The sequence below is a fragment of the Carlito syrichta genome, unplaced genomic scaffold (assembly GCF_000164805.1).
Source record: "Carlito syrichta isolate Samal-C Ts95f unplaced genomic scaffold, Tarsius_syrichta-2.0.1 Scaffold302355, whole genome shotgun sequence".
Taxonomy (NCBI): domain Eukaryota; kingdom Metazoa; phylum Chordata; class Mammalia; order Primates; family Tarsiidae; genus Carlito; species Carlito syrichta.
In genome coordinates this window covers 187,640-205,186 of record NW_007246451.1, presented here as the reverse complement: position 1 = coordinate 205,186, position 17,547 = coordinate 187,640, and the positions used below count along the sequence as shown (strand labels likewise).

Here is a 17,547-nt window from a genome sequence, read left to right as displayed (position 1 = left end):
CGCCTCGCCTGCTGGGCTCCAGCGATCCTTCCGCCTCAGCCTTCTGAGTAGCCGGAATTACAGGCACGCGCTACCATGCCCGGCTGATTATTTGATTTATTGTAGAGATGAGGTTTTGCTGCCTAGGCGGGTCTTGAACCCGCGGGCTCAGGCAATCCACTCACCTCAGCCTCCCAAAGGCGCGGGATTACAGACTGAGCCTCCAAGCCCGGCGTCATGACACTATTTAAGAGGAGCCAAGGTAGGAGTGAGAATTTAGAGGAAGAGGAGGAGATTATGATTTAAAAAATAGTTAGAGTTGGAGAAAAACTTGGGGCTTAGTATGGTGGGGTTAAGTGATTGTCTAAATGTTTAAAATTATATAAAATACTTTTTTGTCACCAACTTTATACATGAATATCTACAAGATTTTTTGCTTGTTGGTTTGGATATAAGCTAATCTTTGAAGAGTTTTGATTCATTTAGATGGGCTATAGATTTAAGAACCTATTTTTAAGTTCATCCTGTTTGGCCAACAATTCTTTTATTCCCCTGAAGTTAACTCCCCTTTTCATTTCCCATTGCAGCTCTTTCAGGGTTTCTTCCACTTTCCTCAGTCCCTCTTTTCCATTTCCACCCTGCGTAGTTTTTAGGACAGAGCTTCACTTCTTGCTTCTGAGAAAACCAGGATTCTCCAGCATTGCTAAGCTTCATACTGCATGGAAGCCTCTTGCTACCTCTGCCTTCACCTTTCATCTGAGGGTACAAGAACTGCCTTCTGCTTTTCTCATGGCTTTCACCTCCTCCGGTGGTCCTTATTGTGTGCATCCCTGTCTGTGATCTAGAGTCTCCATTCCTCAATTATGTGTATTTGGTGTCTTTTTGTCTCCCCCTTGCCCCAATCTATCTGTAATTACTTCCAGTAGTGATAATAGAAAGTATGAGGAATGCCAGGCACTCTTTTAAGCACTCTGAATGTTTTATGTGTCTTAGAGCATTTGCTTTCCTCACCACAACAACCCTGGGAGGTGGGTACAGGTAGTCAGGTAGTCCTTACTTGGCAGAGTTCTAATATGTACAAATTTCAGTTACACAGCTGAGTTAAAATAACACTAGTCCCCCAACAACATGGTTCAAATTTTAGTTAGCACAATTTATTCATTAACTGTGAGTAATTGCATAAAGCAATTACAATTGGCCCTTGAACACCTTGGGAGTTATGGCCACCAATTGCCTGTGTAGGCGAAAATTTATGTGTAGACCAGGCGAAGTGGCTCATGCCTTTAATCCCAGCACTTTGGGAGGCTGAGGTGGGAGGACTGCTTGAGCCCAAAATTTGAGGCCAACTGAGGAAACATAGTGAGACTCTTTCTCTACAAAAAAATAATAAGTTTAGCTAGGCATTGTGGTGTGTGTCTGTAGTCCCACCTACTCGGGAGACTAAGGAGAATGAATTGCCTGAGCCCAGGAGGTCGAGGCTTCGGTGAGATGTGATTGTGCCACTGCACTGCAGCCTGGGTGACAGAGTGAGACTCTGACTTAAAAAAAAAGTTATGTATGACTTTTGACATCGCCAAACTTTACTAATAGCCTACTGTTCACCAGAAGCCTTACCAATAACATAAGACAGTTAACACTTATTTTTTTATGTTGTATATTTCATATACTGTATTCTTACAACAAAGTAAGCTAGAGTGTTATTAAGAAAATCATAAAGGAGAACCTGGGCATGTTGGCATGCATCTGTGGTCCCAGCTGCTCAGGAGGCTGAAGCAGGAGGGTCATTTGAGCCTGGGAGTTCAAGGCTGTGGTGAGCTATGATCGCACCACTGTACTGCAGCCTGGGTGACAGAGTGAAATTCTCCCCCTACCCCAATAAAAAAAAAATTCCAAAGCAGTCTTGAATAATTGGAATGCTTCTGCCAAATTGTCCAGTGTCAGTTTGTTTTCTGGCCCTGCGTCTTCTGTATCTTCTTTCTCATCATCTGCACTGGTTTGGAGCCACTTATCTTGCACCAGTCATCTTCTGTTAAGTTCTCTGGTGTGGTGTCTGTTAGCTTTTGAATTTCTCCAAGGTCCATATCTCGAAATCCTTTACCCGCTCCCCTCCCCACGAATCACCCCCTTTTCTTTTCTTTTCTTTTCTTTTTTTTTCCATGTTCACAGTCTCTTTAATTATTTTCTTGATTGTCTCTGTTGTAAATTCTTTGAGGTCATGAACAGCATCTGGACAGTTTTCTCCAGCAGAAATTTATCTTTTGGAGTTTGATGGCTTTCTAACGATGGCTTCTTCAGTGGTTTTTTTCTCTAATGATGGCATCTTCAGTGGTGTAATTCTTCCACACTTTCATGATGTTCTCTTCCATATGTTGACAGTCCTTTTCATGTGTAATAAGCCTTAAGGGCCTTTCTGACCCCTGATCTAGAGATTGCATTAGAGATATTGTGTTTGAGGAGCAAGTAGACCACTTTGATGCCTTTGATGTTGAACTTAGAGTGTTCTGGGTGGCCGGGGCATTGTCCAGTGTCAGAAGAACTTTAAAAAGTCTCTTACTGGCACGGTACTTCCTGACTTCAAGGACAAAGTATCAGCGGGAACCAATCCAGAAAAAGGGCCTCTTGTAATAAACCAAAAGACTAGCAGCTGGTATTTATCTTTTTCCTTCAAGACTCAAGGAGGGAGCTGAGGTGAGAGAATTGCTTGAGCCCACGGGTTCAAGACCAGCTTGGGCAGCATGGTGAGACCTCATCTCTACAGTAAATCAAAAAATTAGCTGGGTGTGGTGGCACATGCCTGTAGTTCCAGCTACTTGAAAGTCTAAAGCAGAAGGATTGCGTGAGCGCAGCAGTCGAGGCTGCGGAGGCTGTGAGCATGCCACTACAGATTGGGCAACAGAGGGAGACTCTAACTAAAAAAAAAAAAAAAATTTCCCAAAAAGTGCAAGGTTTTTGTCTGACGCATATCTTCATGAATTTTCTTATTTTGCAATGGTCCTTCACTAGATTCATTTATCTTGAAGTGGTGGGCAGCCACAGCTGCAGATCTCTACAGTATATGTCAGGCAGTTCCTCTTTTTCTTATAATGTTAGGACTTTTTTCTCTTTGTTGGGAGCATTTCCAGCATCACTAGAATCACTTTGTATGAGTTCCATGGTATTATTCAAAGTTTTTTGATATTTTAGTGAACACAATGGAAATATGTGAGAAACTCAAGAGATCACTTTTTACTGCGAATCACAATTTACTGGAGAGATGAACTGTGTATGTGGAGATGACACATGACTTTTTTAAGTGGCTACTCACAACACTTGCGCTCACTGCACTAACATCAGGAAACTGGCTGCAAAATTATTGCAGTAGTACATTATAAACTACAATTAAAGTGTATGCAGTTATGATTTAATTCTGCATCTTTATGTTTGTTTACATTTCTCTTGACTGTGAGTGGTGCTTATGTAAGGTATTTAAGTGTGCATAAATTTTGATAAATTTTAACTTTCTGTAATAGATTTATGTATTTTTATAGAAGTTAATAATAAAATAGACTAGTGTCTACATATATTTTCTGCATACATGACATAACTAACTTTTTCTTAATGTTTTGATATTTCTAGGCTATGTGATTTTTTTCCAGTTGTTGCAGATCTCCAAAATTTCTTCTCTATATTTATTGAAAAAAATCTACATGAGTCCAAAGCCAGACTGTGTTGTTCAAAGGTGAACTGTACAAACTTTGCTGCTAGCTCTTAAGTGTACAGATTGCTGCATAAATAACAGATGTGTATCTTGATCTGTGACCAGTTATGTCCCATTCAGAGTCTGTTGATGATTGTTCCCTGCACATCTGTTCAGTTTATGCAAAGCGCATAGTTGTATTGCTTGCTTCTCTCCTACTGGTAAACCTACTTGAACTATTTTACAAAAGTGGATACTTGAAAGAGGGAATTAGCCAACAAAGATGAATACGCATCAAAGAAATGAAAAGTAATTAACCTGGAATTGAAATTTGATTAGACTTATTATAAAGGGAAGAAATAGCTGACGTTAGAAATGTTGACTGTGCTGCTGTTTAAGATTCTAGATATGAAAAAAAAAAAAGATTCTAGATATGTAGTCAGAGGAACTTAGCAAAAACAAACTTCTTGACTTAAACCAGGAATGTGGTTGTGATGAAAATGATGATTATGTCCAAGAGAATGTGATGTCATAAAAAATTTCACATATTTTATGAACTTTTGGAGATAATTCATGACAAATAAAGATAGAAAGATAAAATGTTGAAAATGGATCCAAATTTAGAAAGAGATTTGCTTTTTTTGTTTTGTCTTTTTTTTTGAGTTGGAGTTGCCCAGACTGGAGTGCAGTGGCCGCTCCCGGCCACCGCAGCCTCAACCTGCTGGGCTCTGGCAATCCTTCCACCTCAGCCTTCCAAGTAGCTGGAATTATAGGCATGCGCTACCACACCCGGCTGATGTTTTTGATTTATTGTAGAGATGAGGACCCGCCAGGCGGGTCTCGGACCCACGGGCGCAATCCACTCACCTCAGCCTCCCAAAGGCACGGGATTACAGGCTGAGCCACTGAGCCCGGCTGGGATTTGCTAAGGAATAAAAAAGGATGCTTACTCTGTACCCCAAGTTAAATGACAAGAAGCATTGTTCAAACCGCTTTTTTGAGAATTTTTTTAACTAATAAAATACTTTTTATTTTCAGTATTAATGATGTTTTAATTTAGTATATACAATAAACACTAGTTGACTCTTTATAATATCCATATGTATTTATAATTGACAGTAAAGAAATTTTTAATGCTTTGATAAAAATTTTCAAAAGTCACAGGATAATCTTTTTTTTTTTGAGTTGGAGTCTCACTCTGTCGCCCAGACTGGAGTGCAGTGGCCACTCCCCGGCCACTGCAGCCTCTACCTGCTGGGCTTTGGCGATCCTTCCGCCTCAGCCTTCCAAGTAGCTGGAATTACAGGCATGCGCTACCATGCCCGGCTGATTTTTTGTAGAGATGAGGTCTCGCTGCCCAGGTGGGCCTTGAACCCGTGGGCTCAGGCAATCCACTCACCTCAGCCTCCCAAAGGCGCGGGATTACAGGCTGAGCCACTGAGCCCGGCCCAGGAAAATCTTAATTTTCCCCATTGATGACTAAGATCACTCTGCATTGTTTCTGCTTGTATAGTTGTTTTTACAGTCCTGCACTGTTGTGTGAAGTGAATATTACCAACATAACTGTCTCTTTTACAACTGTGGAAACTGAGACTTAGTGACGAAGCTGTGATTTTTGTCTGTTTGACTTTAAATTTCATGATTGTGCTCTCTTCTTTATATTACTACCCCTACCTACACAAAATCGAAAGTGAATAAAAGGAGAAAATAATTCCTTTAGTAGGCCCCTTGACTTTTCTTCTGGTAGCAGTCCAAATTCTTGAAAGAGCATTCTTATTTATAACTTACCTTATTACCCTGAAAATCTGGTGTTTGCACCTCCTGTAAAACAGTTCTTCTTCATTCCCTTGTGCCAGCCACACTGGCTTCCTTAGTCTTTTATGATCTTTTTAGGTCTTTGACTTGATATTCCCTCTGCCTGGAATGTTCTTCCTCCTGGTAGCCATATTATTCCTGTGATTCCTTTTCCAAGACATTCTTTAAATGATATCTTGTCAGTGAGGCCTACCTTCATCCCTCTGTTTTAAATTGTATCTTATATCCCTATTTTCTCCGTCTTTCTTTCTGCCACTGCCCCCCACCCTAGTGCTATTAATTATGTTATCACATTATTTATTATTTTTTTGTCAGGTTGGTTGATTTCCCTGAACATTTAGAATAGTGCCTGGCTCTTAGAAGGTGCTCAGTAAACATTAGTTGAAAGAATACATGAATGCTCTTGAAGGTCACTGTTGAACAGATAAACATTCACAAGACAATATCTTCTGATATTGTTTTACCTAACAATAATAATTTTAACCAACCCTATATTTTTTCCTAGTGCAAGGCACCTGAACTAAGTATTTTACATATGTTCTCTAAGTTGTGCTCACAGTAGGTATTCTCTGCATTTCACAGAAGACGAAACAGCCTCATGAAGTCTAGTTGTATAGCTGATAAATGGCAAAACCAAAATTTAAGACTATATTCAGCTCCAGAGCCTGTGCTCTTTGACATCACTGCATATAGTTTTTATTTTTATTTTTGTTTATTGTGCCATAATTCACATAAACTAAAATTCATCCTTTTTTTTTGTGAGGGGTTGCGTCTGTGTTGCCCAGGCTGGAGTGTAGTGGCACAATCACAGCTTTCCACAGACTTGACCTCCTGGTCTCATGTGATCCTTCCACCTCAGCCTCTTGAGTAGCTGGGGCTACGTGTGTGCCACCACGCCTGGCTAAATTTTTTTCTATATATTTTTTTGTAGGGCTGAGGTCCTGCTATGTTACCTAGACTGTGCTTTTAAAATGCCACATAATTTCTGCATCGTCACATTCACAATGACATTGTTTTCCATCATATCAGTGCATTTGTTTGTTTTAGTGTGTAGGAAGCGCTCAATAAATAGGTGAAATTCTACTTAATATATAAGGTCAGTGTCTCTTATTTACTATCTCTTGTTGATATGAGTATTGTTTAAGGCAAATATCTCTTTCTGTAAGATAAATTCTTCCCTGAGTAAATAGCTTTACTTATCATATTCCCATAGCACCTTGTTCACAAGGCTATTGTAATTTGGCTGCATTGTAATACTCCATAATTTGCAAGCCCTTTGAGTATTGCTCTAAATCAATTCTCAACTGTTTGTTTGTCCATCTTTCTCTCTCCATAGAGCTCCATGAGGACATGGGCTATTACTTGTGTACTGTATCACTGGCACCTGATATGGTCCTTGATGTGTGGTGGGTGCTCAAACATTTGATGAGTAAAGAAAAGAATGAATGAGCCCCCTCTTTTAAAATACCATAAGATATCAATGTTAATATTATGATTGCTAAATGTCAAGAGGAGACTACATTAGATTCAGGACAACCTTTTAACTATGCAATTCTTTGTTGTGCGTTATTTCTGTCCTGACACATGCAGAGCTTATCTTTACTCTTAGTACTATATTGTGCTTCTAAGCCTAATTAATACATGAATCTGAAGGTGAATTTAGCTTTTTTTTTCCCTCCTAAGCTCATATTGTGTGACTGAAGATGATAGCTAGGAGAAATTCGGTAGGACAGCTGAGATATAGCTAGGCTTCTTGAGAGTGTCCTTTTTTACGAATTTGTGGAAGAGGTGAAAGAGTGAATGGCCTTTAGGCTTTACTGTGAAGTGGGCTCACTCAGCCAAGGGAGGGAGTAATTACATTTCCAGGAATTCAAATATAGTCATTATAGAGGCCCTGACTGTATAACCAGTGGACAAGACATAGCTCTGGTCCTCTAGTTGCTTCCAACTATTAGAAAAGAAGGGCAATAAGCACCCTAATTGATTATTAATAGGAATGAATGACAAAAGTATTAATTGTCCAGGAAATGTCATATATTCTTGAACTCAGGATTATATAAGCTGTATACAGGTTAATGTAAAAAGGCAGCGTGTAACCTAGTGGTAAATATTATTTACCTTTTGATTCCAATCTTTTGTTCTGTGTTTCTTTTTTTTTTTTTTTGAGTTGGAGTCTCACTCTGTCGCCCAGACTAGAGGGCAGTGGCACACTCCTGGCCACCACAGTCTCTACCTGCTGGGCTCTGGTGATCTTTCCACCTCAGCCTTCCAAGTAGTTGGAACTACAGGCACGCGCTACCGTGCCCGGCTAACTTTTTGATTTATTGTAGAGATGAGGTCCCGCCAAGTTGCCCGGGCAGGTCTCGAACCCACGGGCTCAGGCAATCCACTCACCTCGGCTTCCCAAAGCGCGGGATTACAGGCTGAGCCACCAAACCCAGCCTCTCTGTGTTTCTTAAAAAAGATATACATTTATAATTTCATCTTTTTGTTAACTTACTGAACTTGTTGCTTATTGTTGGGCATTTGAGCTTTTGGTAGTGTTTTACTATGAGGGAAATAAATGAGTCATGGCTGAACTCTGTCTTTTCACATACCGATGAGTATCTGTAAGGGCTGTACCTGTTGAATAGTTGGGATGGGTAATGAAGTGTGCTCGTTCTACATAATGGTTGCCCAATCTCTGTATTGTTTTGTGGATGTGAGGGTGGATTACAGTAGATATATTTTTTTCTCCCATTCATATCTTGAAAATAATTTATTTTTAAGGGATACATGTATTCCTTGCTGGAAAGGTGTATTGTTAGATCAAAGGGAAGTATTTTTAAGCTTCTTGGTATGTAATGCCAAGGCATTTTCCAGATATTCTGCTTTCATCAGCAATATATGAGGGTGCTTTTTAAAATGACAGCTATAGAACAAACAAAAGAAAAGCAGATAACAAAAATGAAAGCCCTTACTCTAAATCTGTACATGAAAAAAGTTTGAACTACTTTTACTTTTTAAAAATATGGATCAATTATTTGGGTTTCTTCCTGCTGATTTTGTTTTTTCACTCTGTAAAACAGGTGATTTGATGAAGAGTGCAGCGGGAGAGTTCGCAGATGATCCCTGCTCTTCTGTGAAGCGAGGAAACATGGTTCGGGCAGCTCGAGCTTTGCTCTCTGCTGTTACTCGGCTGTTGATTTTGGCTGACATGGCAGATGTCTACAAATTACTTGTTCAGCTGAAAGTTGTAAGTATAGGACTATGTCTGTAATTTGTTTTCCCTAGCACAGTAAGGCTGTTACTGGCCATACTTAGTTCAGCATTTCTTAGCGTTTAGTTTGCTTTTGAACTTGGTTTATGTCAGTGGATCAGGGATGTTTTTGTTTAATTTCCACTTATTCCTCTATACTAAGTGTCTATGATACTGGTTGTGTTGTCTTGCTTCTCATGAAGAACTTTTGGCAAAGATACTGTTTTGATTCCTTCTCTTTTTGTAGTATTGATTAACATTTCCTTGTACTAGTAGAGCTCCAGAGTTGAGAATCCAAAACACTTTAAATTGTGTACTTTTAGGTAGAAGCCACTATAATAGTGTCTGTCCTTCAGCTCCTATGAAGCTCTCATTAATAGCTGCTCAAATGTTTGAGGAACATGCAAACTCAAGAGACTAAAGTTTAGATTGCTTTTTGAGTAGCTGTTAAAAGGAATAAAAATGTCTAGGACGCCATCTTCTTTATTTACAGACTTGTGTTATTTATAATTTTTGTTTTTTGGCATCATGTTTTATAGGTGGAAGACGGTATCTTGAAATTGAGGAATGCTGGCAATGAACAAGACTTAGGAATACAGTATAAAGCCCTAAAACCTGAAGTGGATAAGCTGAACATTATGGCAGCCAAGAGACAGCAGGTACAATCATGATTCAGGGATTTATTAAAGTTGTTTATTTTACAATCTAGTGGGGAAAATCCATTCTGTTTTCTGAACTACCTTTGCCAGTATAGTTTCATTAAAACATTTAGGGCAACCCCTTCAGCTCCCCTCCCACTCTGGGAGCTTTTCTGTCTTAATAAATCCTGCTTTTTAAAAAAATAACATGTAAACTAAGAGGTATCTTTTCAATTTTGTGCTGTTAGTAAAGTTGTAATTAAGTTGCATTTATTTTGTGCTCCTGTCTTAATTCTTGTGAATGTTTTATCTTAAATAGCTTGACAATTTGTGATGGAGGTAGTATCTAGAGAAGTGGTAGGTCTTTGTTATGTGCATTCAAGGTTTAACCTGTTAGTGATGGAATTTATTCAGATTTTTAAAAAACCTAAACCAATTAAAGCATACTGGAATTATCTCTATAGCTGAAAATCTCTTTATCCCTCCACCCCTTCTCCTAGTCCCATGTTTTATTACTTTTTAACTGTTTCTTGTTAATTATTGGTAGTTTTCCATTGTATGACATGAGGATCAGTGCTCTTATTTTTCCAAATCGCCATAGCCCTTTGGTGTTTTCGCTGTTGGGGTGCTTTGAAACCCTTCCTGTTGGATGCTATGTGTTTCAGGTGTGTATTCTTCAGGGAGGATGAACACATTGCTATCCAGCTGCTTAGAACTTTTGTAGTCCTACTCAGGCTTATGCTTTACATTCTTAATTTAAAACAAGCCCTGAAAAGATGAATTGTTATTATTCTTAGCTAATATCTTTATCAGTTAGGATACTTTGCACTGTAATTGGCAAAAACCCAGCTCCCAAACTGCTTGAATGGTAGGGTATTTGTTTTTCTCACTAACTAGAAGACCTGAGTGATAGGGGGTTTGTTTTTCTCACTAACTAGAAGGCCTGAGTTAGGTTGAGTAACTTCAGGGTAGTTAACTTAAGGACTTTGCAGTATCATCAAGGATCCAGGTTTTTTACATTTTTTCAGTACTGCCATCTTCAGTGTGCTGGGCAGTAGATGACTGTAGAAGCTCTAGGCATGACATTTGCACACATCAATATGTCCAGTGAGAAAAAGAGGATGTGTTTCTTCCATGTGTCTCTCTTTATAAGCAAGCAATCTAGAAGCCTCCAGCAGAATTACCCTAAATCTGAATTGTACAACATGCCTATATGTCACTTATCATTGGCAAAAGGAAAGGAGTTAATGTACCTAACTCAGAGTAATCAGGAACCACCTTCTGCTCTGGAATAGGGTGGCCTTCCTGAAAACAGGAAATACCCAACAAAAGCTCTTGACAGGCAGGAGGAAATTGGGTCATGGGTGGGGAATGGATTTAGGTGGGTAACCTACTATGACTTTTATAGTCTTTATTAATTAAGGGAAAATGGTTGTCATTAGTGTATATGTCTAATACAAGGCAGCTTCTGCCCTGACGACTTCTTAGTTATTTGGTTATATTTACATTAGTATAAGACACACCACAGGATCGAGAGGATTAAATTAAATTTAATAAATAGTGCTAGCCACCAAGAAGACCCTCCTCAGTGGGCAGTTGGTGAGGAGTAGCTCATTGCTCACATATTTCAAGTCATAAGATGTGATCAGATTAAATCTGTACATAAGAGATCTGGTTTTACATTTCCAGTACTTAATGTTATACATGATAATACTGCTCTATTTGGTGTACTGCCTAGATTAGTTAGTGTAGGCTCAATGTACTTTTACCATTTGTTTTTGTGTTGCCTTAATTTCTATCACATCAGTTACAAGTATTTTTTCTTTTTGCTGTGGCTGATAGAGTCTGTGAAGAACTTGTTTAATAGAATAATAATTCTATAAATATGGCAGGCTGGCCAAATTATGTTCACAATTTATTTTACTTAGTGATTCTGTCACAGATTTTCTATTATTCGGAATACCATTATTTAGGGTAAAGTAAGAACATTTAGAGTGCCACTTATTATTGTGCATCATTGCAAATAAATGAATAGATAATGTTCTTAAGGTAAAATGTAATAACAGTCCAGAATTTTATATGCTATTGGAGAAACTTACTAGGAAGTAATGCTGCCTTAGTTTTAATTCTGTATGCCATGAATCTATTGCATTCTTGTATATAATCTCTGATGTATTTTTAAAAATGATAGTAAATGTCAAACATTTCTGAAATGTTTGTCACAGAAATCATGGAGTTATTATATGCATGCTGGATATCTTCTATTCGCCCCTCCATATCTGTTTTCCACCCTTGGTCACCCTGTTCTCTCTCTGGACTACATCCATGGACTCCTTTGTTCTCTGGCTTCTAGTTGGGTTTGGCCAGTGGGAGCACCAGCAGAAGGTCAGAGGAGATAGGGGAGTGAGGCTGGGTGTTGTTCTTAGGCTCCCTTCCTGCTGGGTTGCTAAAAGCTATAGCTCCTATTGAGTGGCATTCTCTTTTATGTTGGAGTCTTACTCTGCCACCCAGGCTGGAGTGCAGTGGCAGGCTCACAGCCTCTGCACCCTTGACCTGCTGGGCTCAGGTGATCTTTCTTTCTTTCTTTTTTTTTTTGAGTTGACTCACTCTGTCGCCCAGACTGGAGTGCAGTGGCCGCTGGACTCCGACGATCCTTCTGCCTCAGCCTTCCAAGTAGCTGGAACTATAGGCGCGCGCTACCACGCCCGGCTCATTTTTTGATTTATTGCAGAGATGAGGTCTAATCAAGTTGCCCAGGCGAGTCTTGAACCTGCGGACTTAGGCAATCCACTCACCTCGCAGGTGATCTTTCTGCTTCAACCTTCCAAGTAGCGGGAACTACAGGCGCGTGCTACCATGCCTGGTTAATTAATTATCGTAGAGATGAGGTCTCACCAAGTTGCTCGGGTTGGTCTCAAATCCCTGGACTCAGGCAATCCTCTCACCTCCATTTCTGAAAGTGCTGGGATTACAGATGTGAACCAACGCGCCCAGCTGGGTGGCATTCTCTGCACATCTTGCTTCCTGGGTTAACTGCTGCCTCTACTTGTCCCTTCATGTGTGAGTGTCTTAACAGCCCTGTGGTTTCTCTGTACTTTTCCCATACCTTTGTGACATAGTCTCTAAACTATTTTTGAAAACCTAGTTGGATTTTTTTCTTTTGAGTTAGAGTCTCACTGTATCACCCAGGCTGGAGGGCAGTGGCATGCCTCTCGGCCACCGTAGCCTCAACCTGCTGGGCTCTGGCAATCTTCCTTCCGCCTCAGCCTTCCAAGTAGCTGCAACTGCAGGCTCATGCTACCATGCCCGGCTAAGTGTTGATTTATTGTAGAGACGAGGTCTCACCAAATTGCCCGGGCTGGTCTTGAACCCGCAGGATCAGACAATTCACTCACCTCAGCCTCCCAAAGTGCTGGGATTAGAGGCTGAGCCACGGAGCCCAGCCTGACTTTTTTTTGTTTTTGAGTTAGAGTCTCACTTTGTCGCCCAGACAAGTGCAGTGATATTTTGATACGTATATTCAATGTGTAGAGACCAAATCAGGGTAATTAGGATATCTGTCACCCTACATATTGATCATTTCTTTGTATTGGGAACATTCAAAATCAGCTCTTCTAGCTATTTGAAAATAAACGATAAATTGTTGTTATAGTCACTGTATAGTGCTATATAACACTAGAACTTATTCATTCTGTCTAGCTGTATGTTTGTATCCACTATCCAAATCTTTCACTATCCCCCTTTTTCTGCTACCCTTTCTATTCTCTATTTGTATGAGATCAACTTTTTAAGCTTCCAGATATGAGTGAGAACATATGCTATTTATCTTCTGCACCTGGCTTATTTCACTTAATGTAATGTTCTCCAAGCTTATCCATGTTGCCACAAATGACAGAATTTTGCTCTTTTTTATGGCCAAGTAGCATTCTATTGTGTGTATATACCACAATTTCTTTATCCATTCATCTCTTGGTGAACACTTAGGTTGATTCCTTATCTCGGCTATTGTGAATAGTACTGCAGTGAACCCAGGAGTGCACCTGTCTCTTTGACATACTGATTTCCTTTCCTTTGGATATGTACCCATTATTGGGAATGCTGGATCATATGGTTTTTTTATTTTTAGTCTTTTGAGGAACCTCCAAACTGTTTGCCATATTCAAATGGATTGAGTTTGCCAACTCAAATGGATTAAAGACTTAAATGTAAGCCCTGAAATTACTAGAAGAAAACAGAGAAAATGCTTCAGTACATTGGTCTGGGCTACGATTTTTTGAAGAAGCAGCAAAAGCAAAAATAGACAAATGGGATTACATCAAACTAAAAATCTTCTGCAGAGCAAAGGAAACAGTTAACAGAGTGAACAGACAATTTGTAGAATGGGAGAAAATATTTATATAGTATTCATCTGATAAGGGATTAATAGCCAGAAATACAAAGAACTCACTAGCAAAAAATAAATAATAAGATAATCTGATTAAAATGGCCAAATGAGCTGAATAGACAGTTCTCAAAAGATGTACAAATGATCAGCAGGTGAAGCAAGCTTCTTATAGGCAAGATATGATTGGGTCATTTTAAAAAAAATTGATTTATCCTTTCTGTATTTTTAAATTTGGGAATCTATTTGTATTCATCATTATTATTCATAGATGAGAACTTAATCCTGTCATTTTGCTAATTGATTTCCAGTTGTTATTTGTATATCCTTTCTTCCTCTCTTATTTTTTAGCATTGTGGTTTGGTTGTTTTCTGTAGTGCTAAGGTTTGATTCTTTTTGTTTGTTTTTTTGAGTTGGAGTCTCACTCTGTTGCCCAGACTGGAGTGCAGTGGCACGCTCCCGGCCACCGCAGCCTCGACCTTCTGCCTCAGCCTTCCAAGTAACTGGAACTACAGGCGCGCGCTACCAAGCCTGGCTAATTTTTTTTATTTATTGTAGAGATGAGGTCTCGCCAAGTTGGCCAGGCAGGTCTCGAACCTGTGGGCTCAGGCAATTAACTCACTTCGGCCTCCCAAAGTGCAGGATTACAGGCTGAGCCACCGAGCCTGGCAGGTTTGATTCTTTTCCCTTTTTGCTTTGTGTATCTGCTTTACCAGTGAGTTTTATACCGTAGTGTGTTTTCATGATAGTAATTATCATCTTTTCACTTCCATGTATATGTAGGACTCCCTTGAGCATTTCTTGTAAGTCCTGTCTAGTGGTGATGAATTCCTTCAGTTTTTGCTTGTCTGGGAGGTATTTTAATACCCCCCCATTTCTGAAGGATAGTTTTGCTTGTGTATAGCATTCTTGGCTGACATGTTTTATTTCCCCCATTACTTTGACTATATCATCTCATTCTCTCCTGGCCCGTAATGTTTCTACAAATAAATCTGCTGTTAGTCTAATGAGGATTAGCCTCATATGTGACTCAATGCTTTTTTCTTGCTATTTTTAGAATTCTCTGTCTTAATGTCTCTTTGTCTATAATGTGCCTCAAGAAGGACTTTTTTGGTTTGAACCTGTTGGAGGACTTTTGAACTTTTTGGATCTGGATGTCCATATCTCACCCCAGACTTGGGGAGGTTTTCTGTTATTATTTTATTAGTTTTTCTATTCCTTTTCCCTTTTCCTTTTGGAATTCCCATAATAGGCATATTTGTTCACTTAATGCTATTCCATAAGTCTTGCAGGCTTTGTTCAGTCTTTTTCATTCTTCTTTTTTTCTCTACTGGTAATTTCAAATGAAGTGCAGAGATTTTTTCTTTTGCCTGATCAAATATATTGTTGAAGTTCTCTATTGTATTTTTTATTTTATTCATTGAACTATATTTAACTAGATGACATCTGTTTGGCTCTTTTTTATAATTTCTGTTAGTTTCTCTTTCATTTTGTGAATTGTCCTGGTTCTGTGAATTTTTTATCTGTATTATGCCTCTTTGAATTTCCTTAAAATTACTATTTTTTATTCTTTTTCTGAAAATTAATTGACTTTCTTTTTATTGGGACCTGTTATTAGAGAGTTATTATATTCCTTTGTCGGTGTTATATTTACTTGCTTTTTTATGTCTCTTGTGTCCCTGCATTGATGTCTGTGTGTCTGGTGGAACAGCCACCTCTTCTAAACTTCTTATAGTGGCTTTTATATTGAAAACCGTTCCTTGTCAGTTGTGTTTTAGTTGCTGACTGGGAAGTGTGTGGTGATGCTGTTTCTGATAGTGATATAGTCTCCATATAGCATCTTCGACTGAATTCAACATCAGCATTAACTGTGGGTACCTCAGTTTTCCAAGCTAGAGAAGTTTGTGGCAGTGGTAGTGGTGGTGCAGGTTGTTAATGTTCTCAGTGTCAAGGGCTTTTGGGGTCCTTCATTCTCATTTTTCTTACAATGGGGAGACTTAGCTGAGGGGATCCTGCTTTGTGTTAGGTATGACATAGCATATAAGCAGCTGCAGTGGTGCTGGATTCCAGGTACAGGTGGTTGGAGTGGCTTTGTGGCAGGGATCCTAGTCTCAACTATTCATGAACTTACTGTGGCTCCTGCGTCTTGGGATGCAGATTTGCTCTTTGTGTCAGAGTTGAATGTGGGTTGCTTACAAAGCCAGTACCTATGATCCTAAGGCATAGGTAGAAACTTGGGCCCAAGGAATTGAAGCTGTGTCTATCATTAGGGGGCAGGGCACAGCGCTGACCTGACTCTGGGGAAGAATGGGTGTTCTGGGGGTTTGGGCCCTGGGAGCAGAGTACAGCTGCAATTCAAGAACCTGAGCCATTAGGGCTCTGTAGCAACTTGGGGCCCAGAGGATGAGGCACCATACAGTAGTGACTCTAGACCCTCGGGTGGTCGGACTTGGCAGTAACCTCATCTCTGCAAGTGCTGAGGCAGTAAGTACCCCAGAATGACTGAGCACAGCTGTTGTGTTGGCTCTGGGTAGAGTAGGGAACAGCACAGCAATAACTTCACTCTCCAGGAAGAGGAGTGTCTGAGCAACTTGGACTCCAGGAGGGTAATCCAACTCTGAGAAAGCAGGGTGCTATGATTGTTTGGCCTGTAGAGTGGGGTGTCTCTACTCAACCACTGTTGTTTCTCTTGGATGCTGGATACTATTTCAACTCAGTCCTGATATGCACAGCTGCCCAACTGGCTCAGGGCACCAGTTCCCCAGGGCCACTATGCTGTTTCAGCTCAGGCCGTGGGGGTGGTGTATAACTGCCCTGGGTGGTCCAGGCACTGATTCCATGGGATTCAGGGTGCCGCTTCAGCTAAGGAACTTGGGTGTTTGACTGTTCTGGGTGCCATTTCCTTGGATGTGGGGTGCTGCTTCAACTTAAGCATCAGGATGGTATGAACTCTGAGCAGCCTGGGTACTCTTTTCCCAGGAGGCAGGGTTCTTCCTGAGGTGGGTAAGGAGGTGGGTAAGGAGGAATAGGAGTGACTTCATCTCTGCTTGTTGGGTAAGAAGGAATAGGAGTGACTTAATCTCTGCGGTGAGGTGGGTAAGGAGGTGGGTAAGGAGGAATAGGAGTGACTTAATCTCTGCTTGGTGCCATGGGGAAGTGTATAATGGTTGCTCACAGCTCTTTGCAGCAACTCAGCTGAGTATGTTGGGCTACCGGGTTGTGGTGGTTTGGTGGTGGCTTAGCCTGAAGGTTGAAGGAAAGCTGTGGCTATTTACATAGAGAGCCAAGACACACTCCAGCCATAGTTTCAGTTCCAAGTGCAGTAGCCCTGTGTGTCTCAGGGGGTCAGTGTACAGTGTTGGCTCCTTGGAGGAAGCACAGATATGTGGACTCCAGCTGTGCTTTGTGCCTATGAGGACTGCAGGGGACTTCAGCGGTGAGGTCTATAGGTGTCCAAGGTATTGATGGAGGTTGTTAGGATCCTCTTGCTTACCTTCTTGCCACAGGGAGAAGTTCATCCTGGTTCCCAGCTCATCCTGCTTGGGGGATGGGGGAGGGATGGAGGCCTGGTGTTTCCTTCTGTTCTCTCTGTGGTTTCCTGAGTTTCTGTGCTCACAAGAGTTTCTATAATCTTCTGATGTACTTCGGGACTCTCTTATTATTTTCATTAAAATGTAGTTTATCATAATTAAATACATCAACAGATGTAAAAATAAAAACCACATGATTATATCATTAGACATGGAAAAAGCTTTTGATAAAATCCAGCACCCCTTCTTGATAAAAACCCATGACCATCTAGGCATAGATGGAACATACT

The 17,547-nt window shown here is 40.3% G+C and overlaps 1 protein-coding gene across 3 annotated transcripts in view; it reads left to right on the top strand.

Moving 5' to 3' along the window:
• The window catches only part of CTNNA1 (catenin alpha 1), a 153,814-nt gene that overhangs the window by 29,839 nt on the left and 106,428 nt on the right, over nt 1-17,547 (top strand). For 2 of the 3 annotated variants that reach the window (XM_008056431.2, XM_021711541.1), the window contains 2 exons: nt 8,539-8,705; nt 9,248-9,367. In XM_008056431.2, the coding sequence (XP_008054622.2) occupies nt 8,539-8,705; nt 9,248-9,367 (287 nt within the window). The remainder of the gene's footprint in view (nt 1-8,538; nt 8,706-9,247; nt 9,368-17,547) is intronic. The other variant, XM_021711542.1, reaches the window with a different exon arrangement.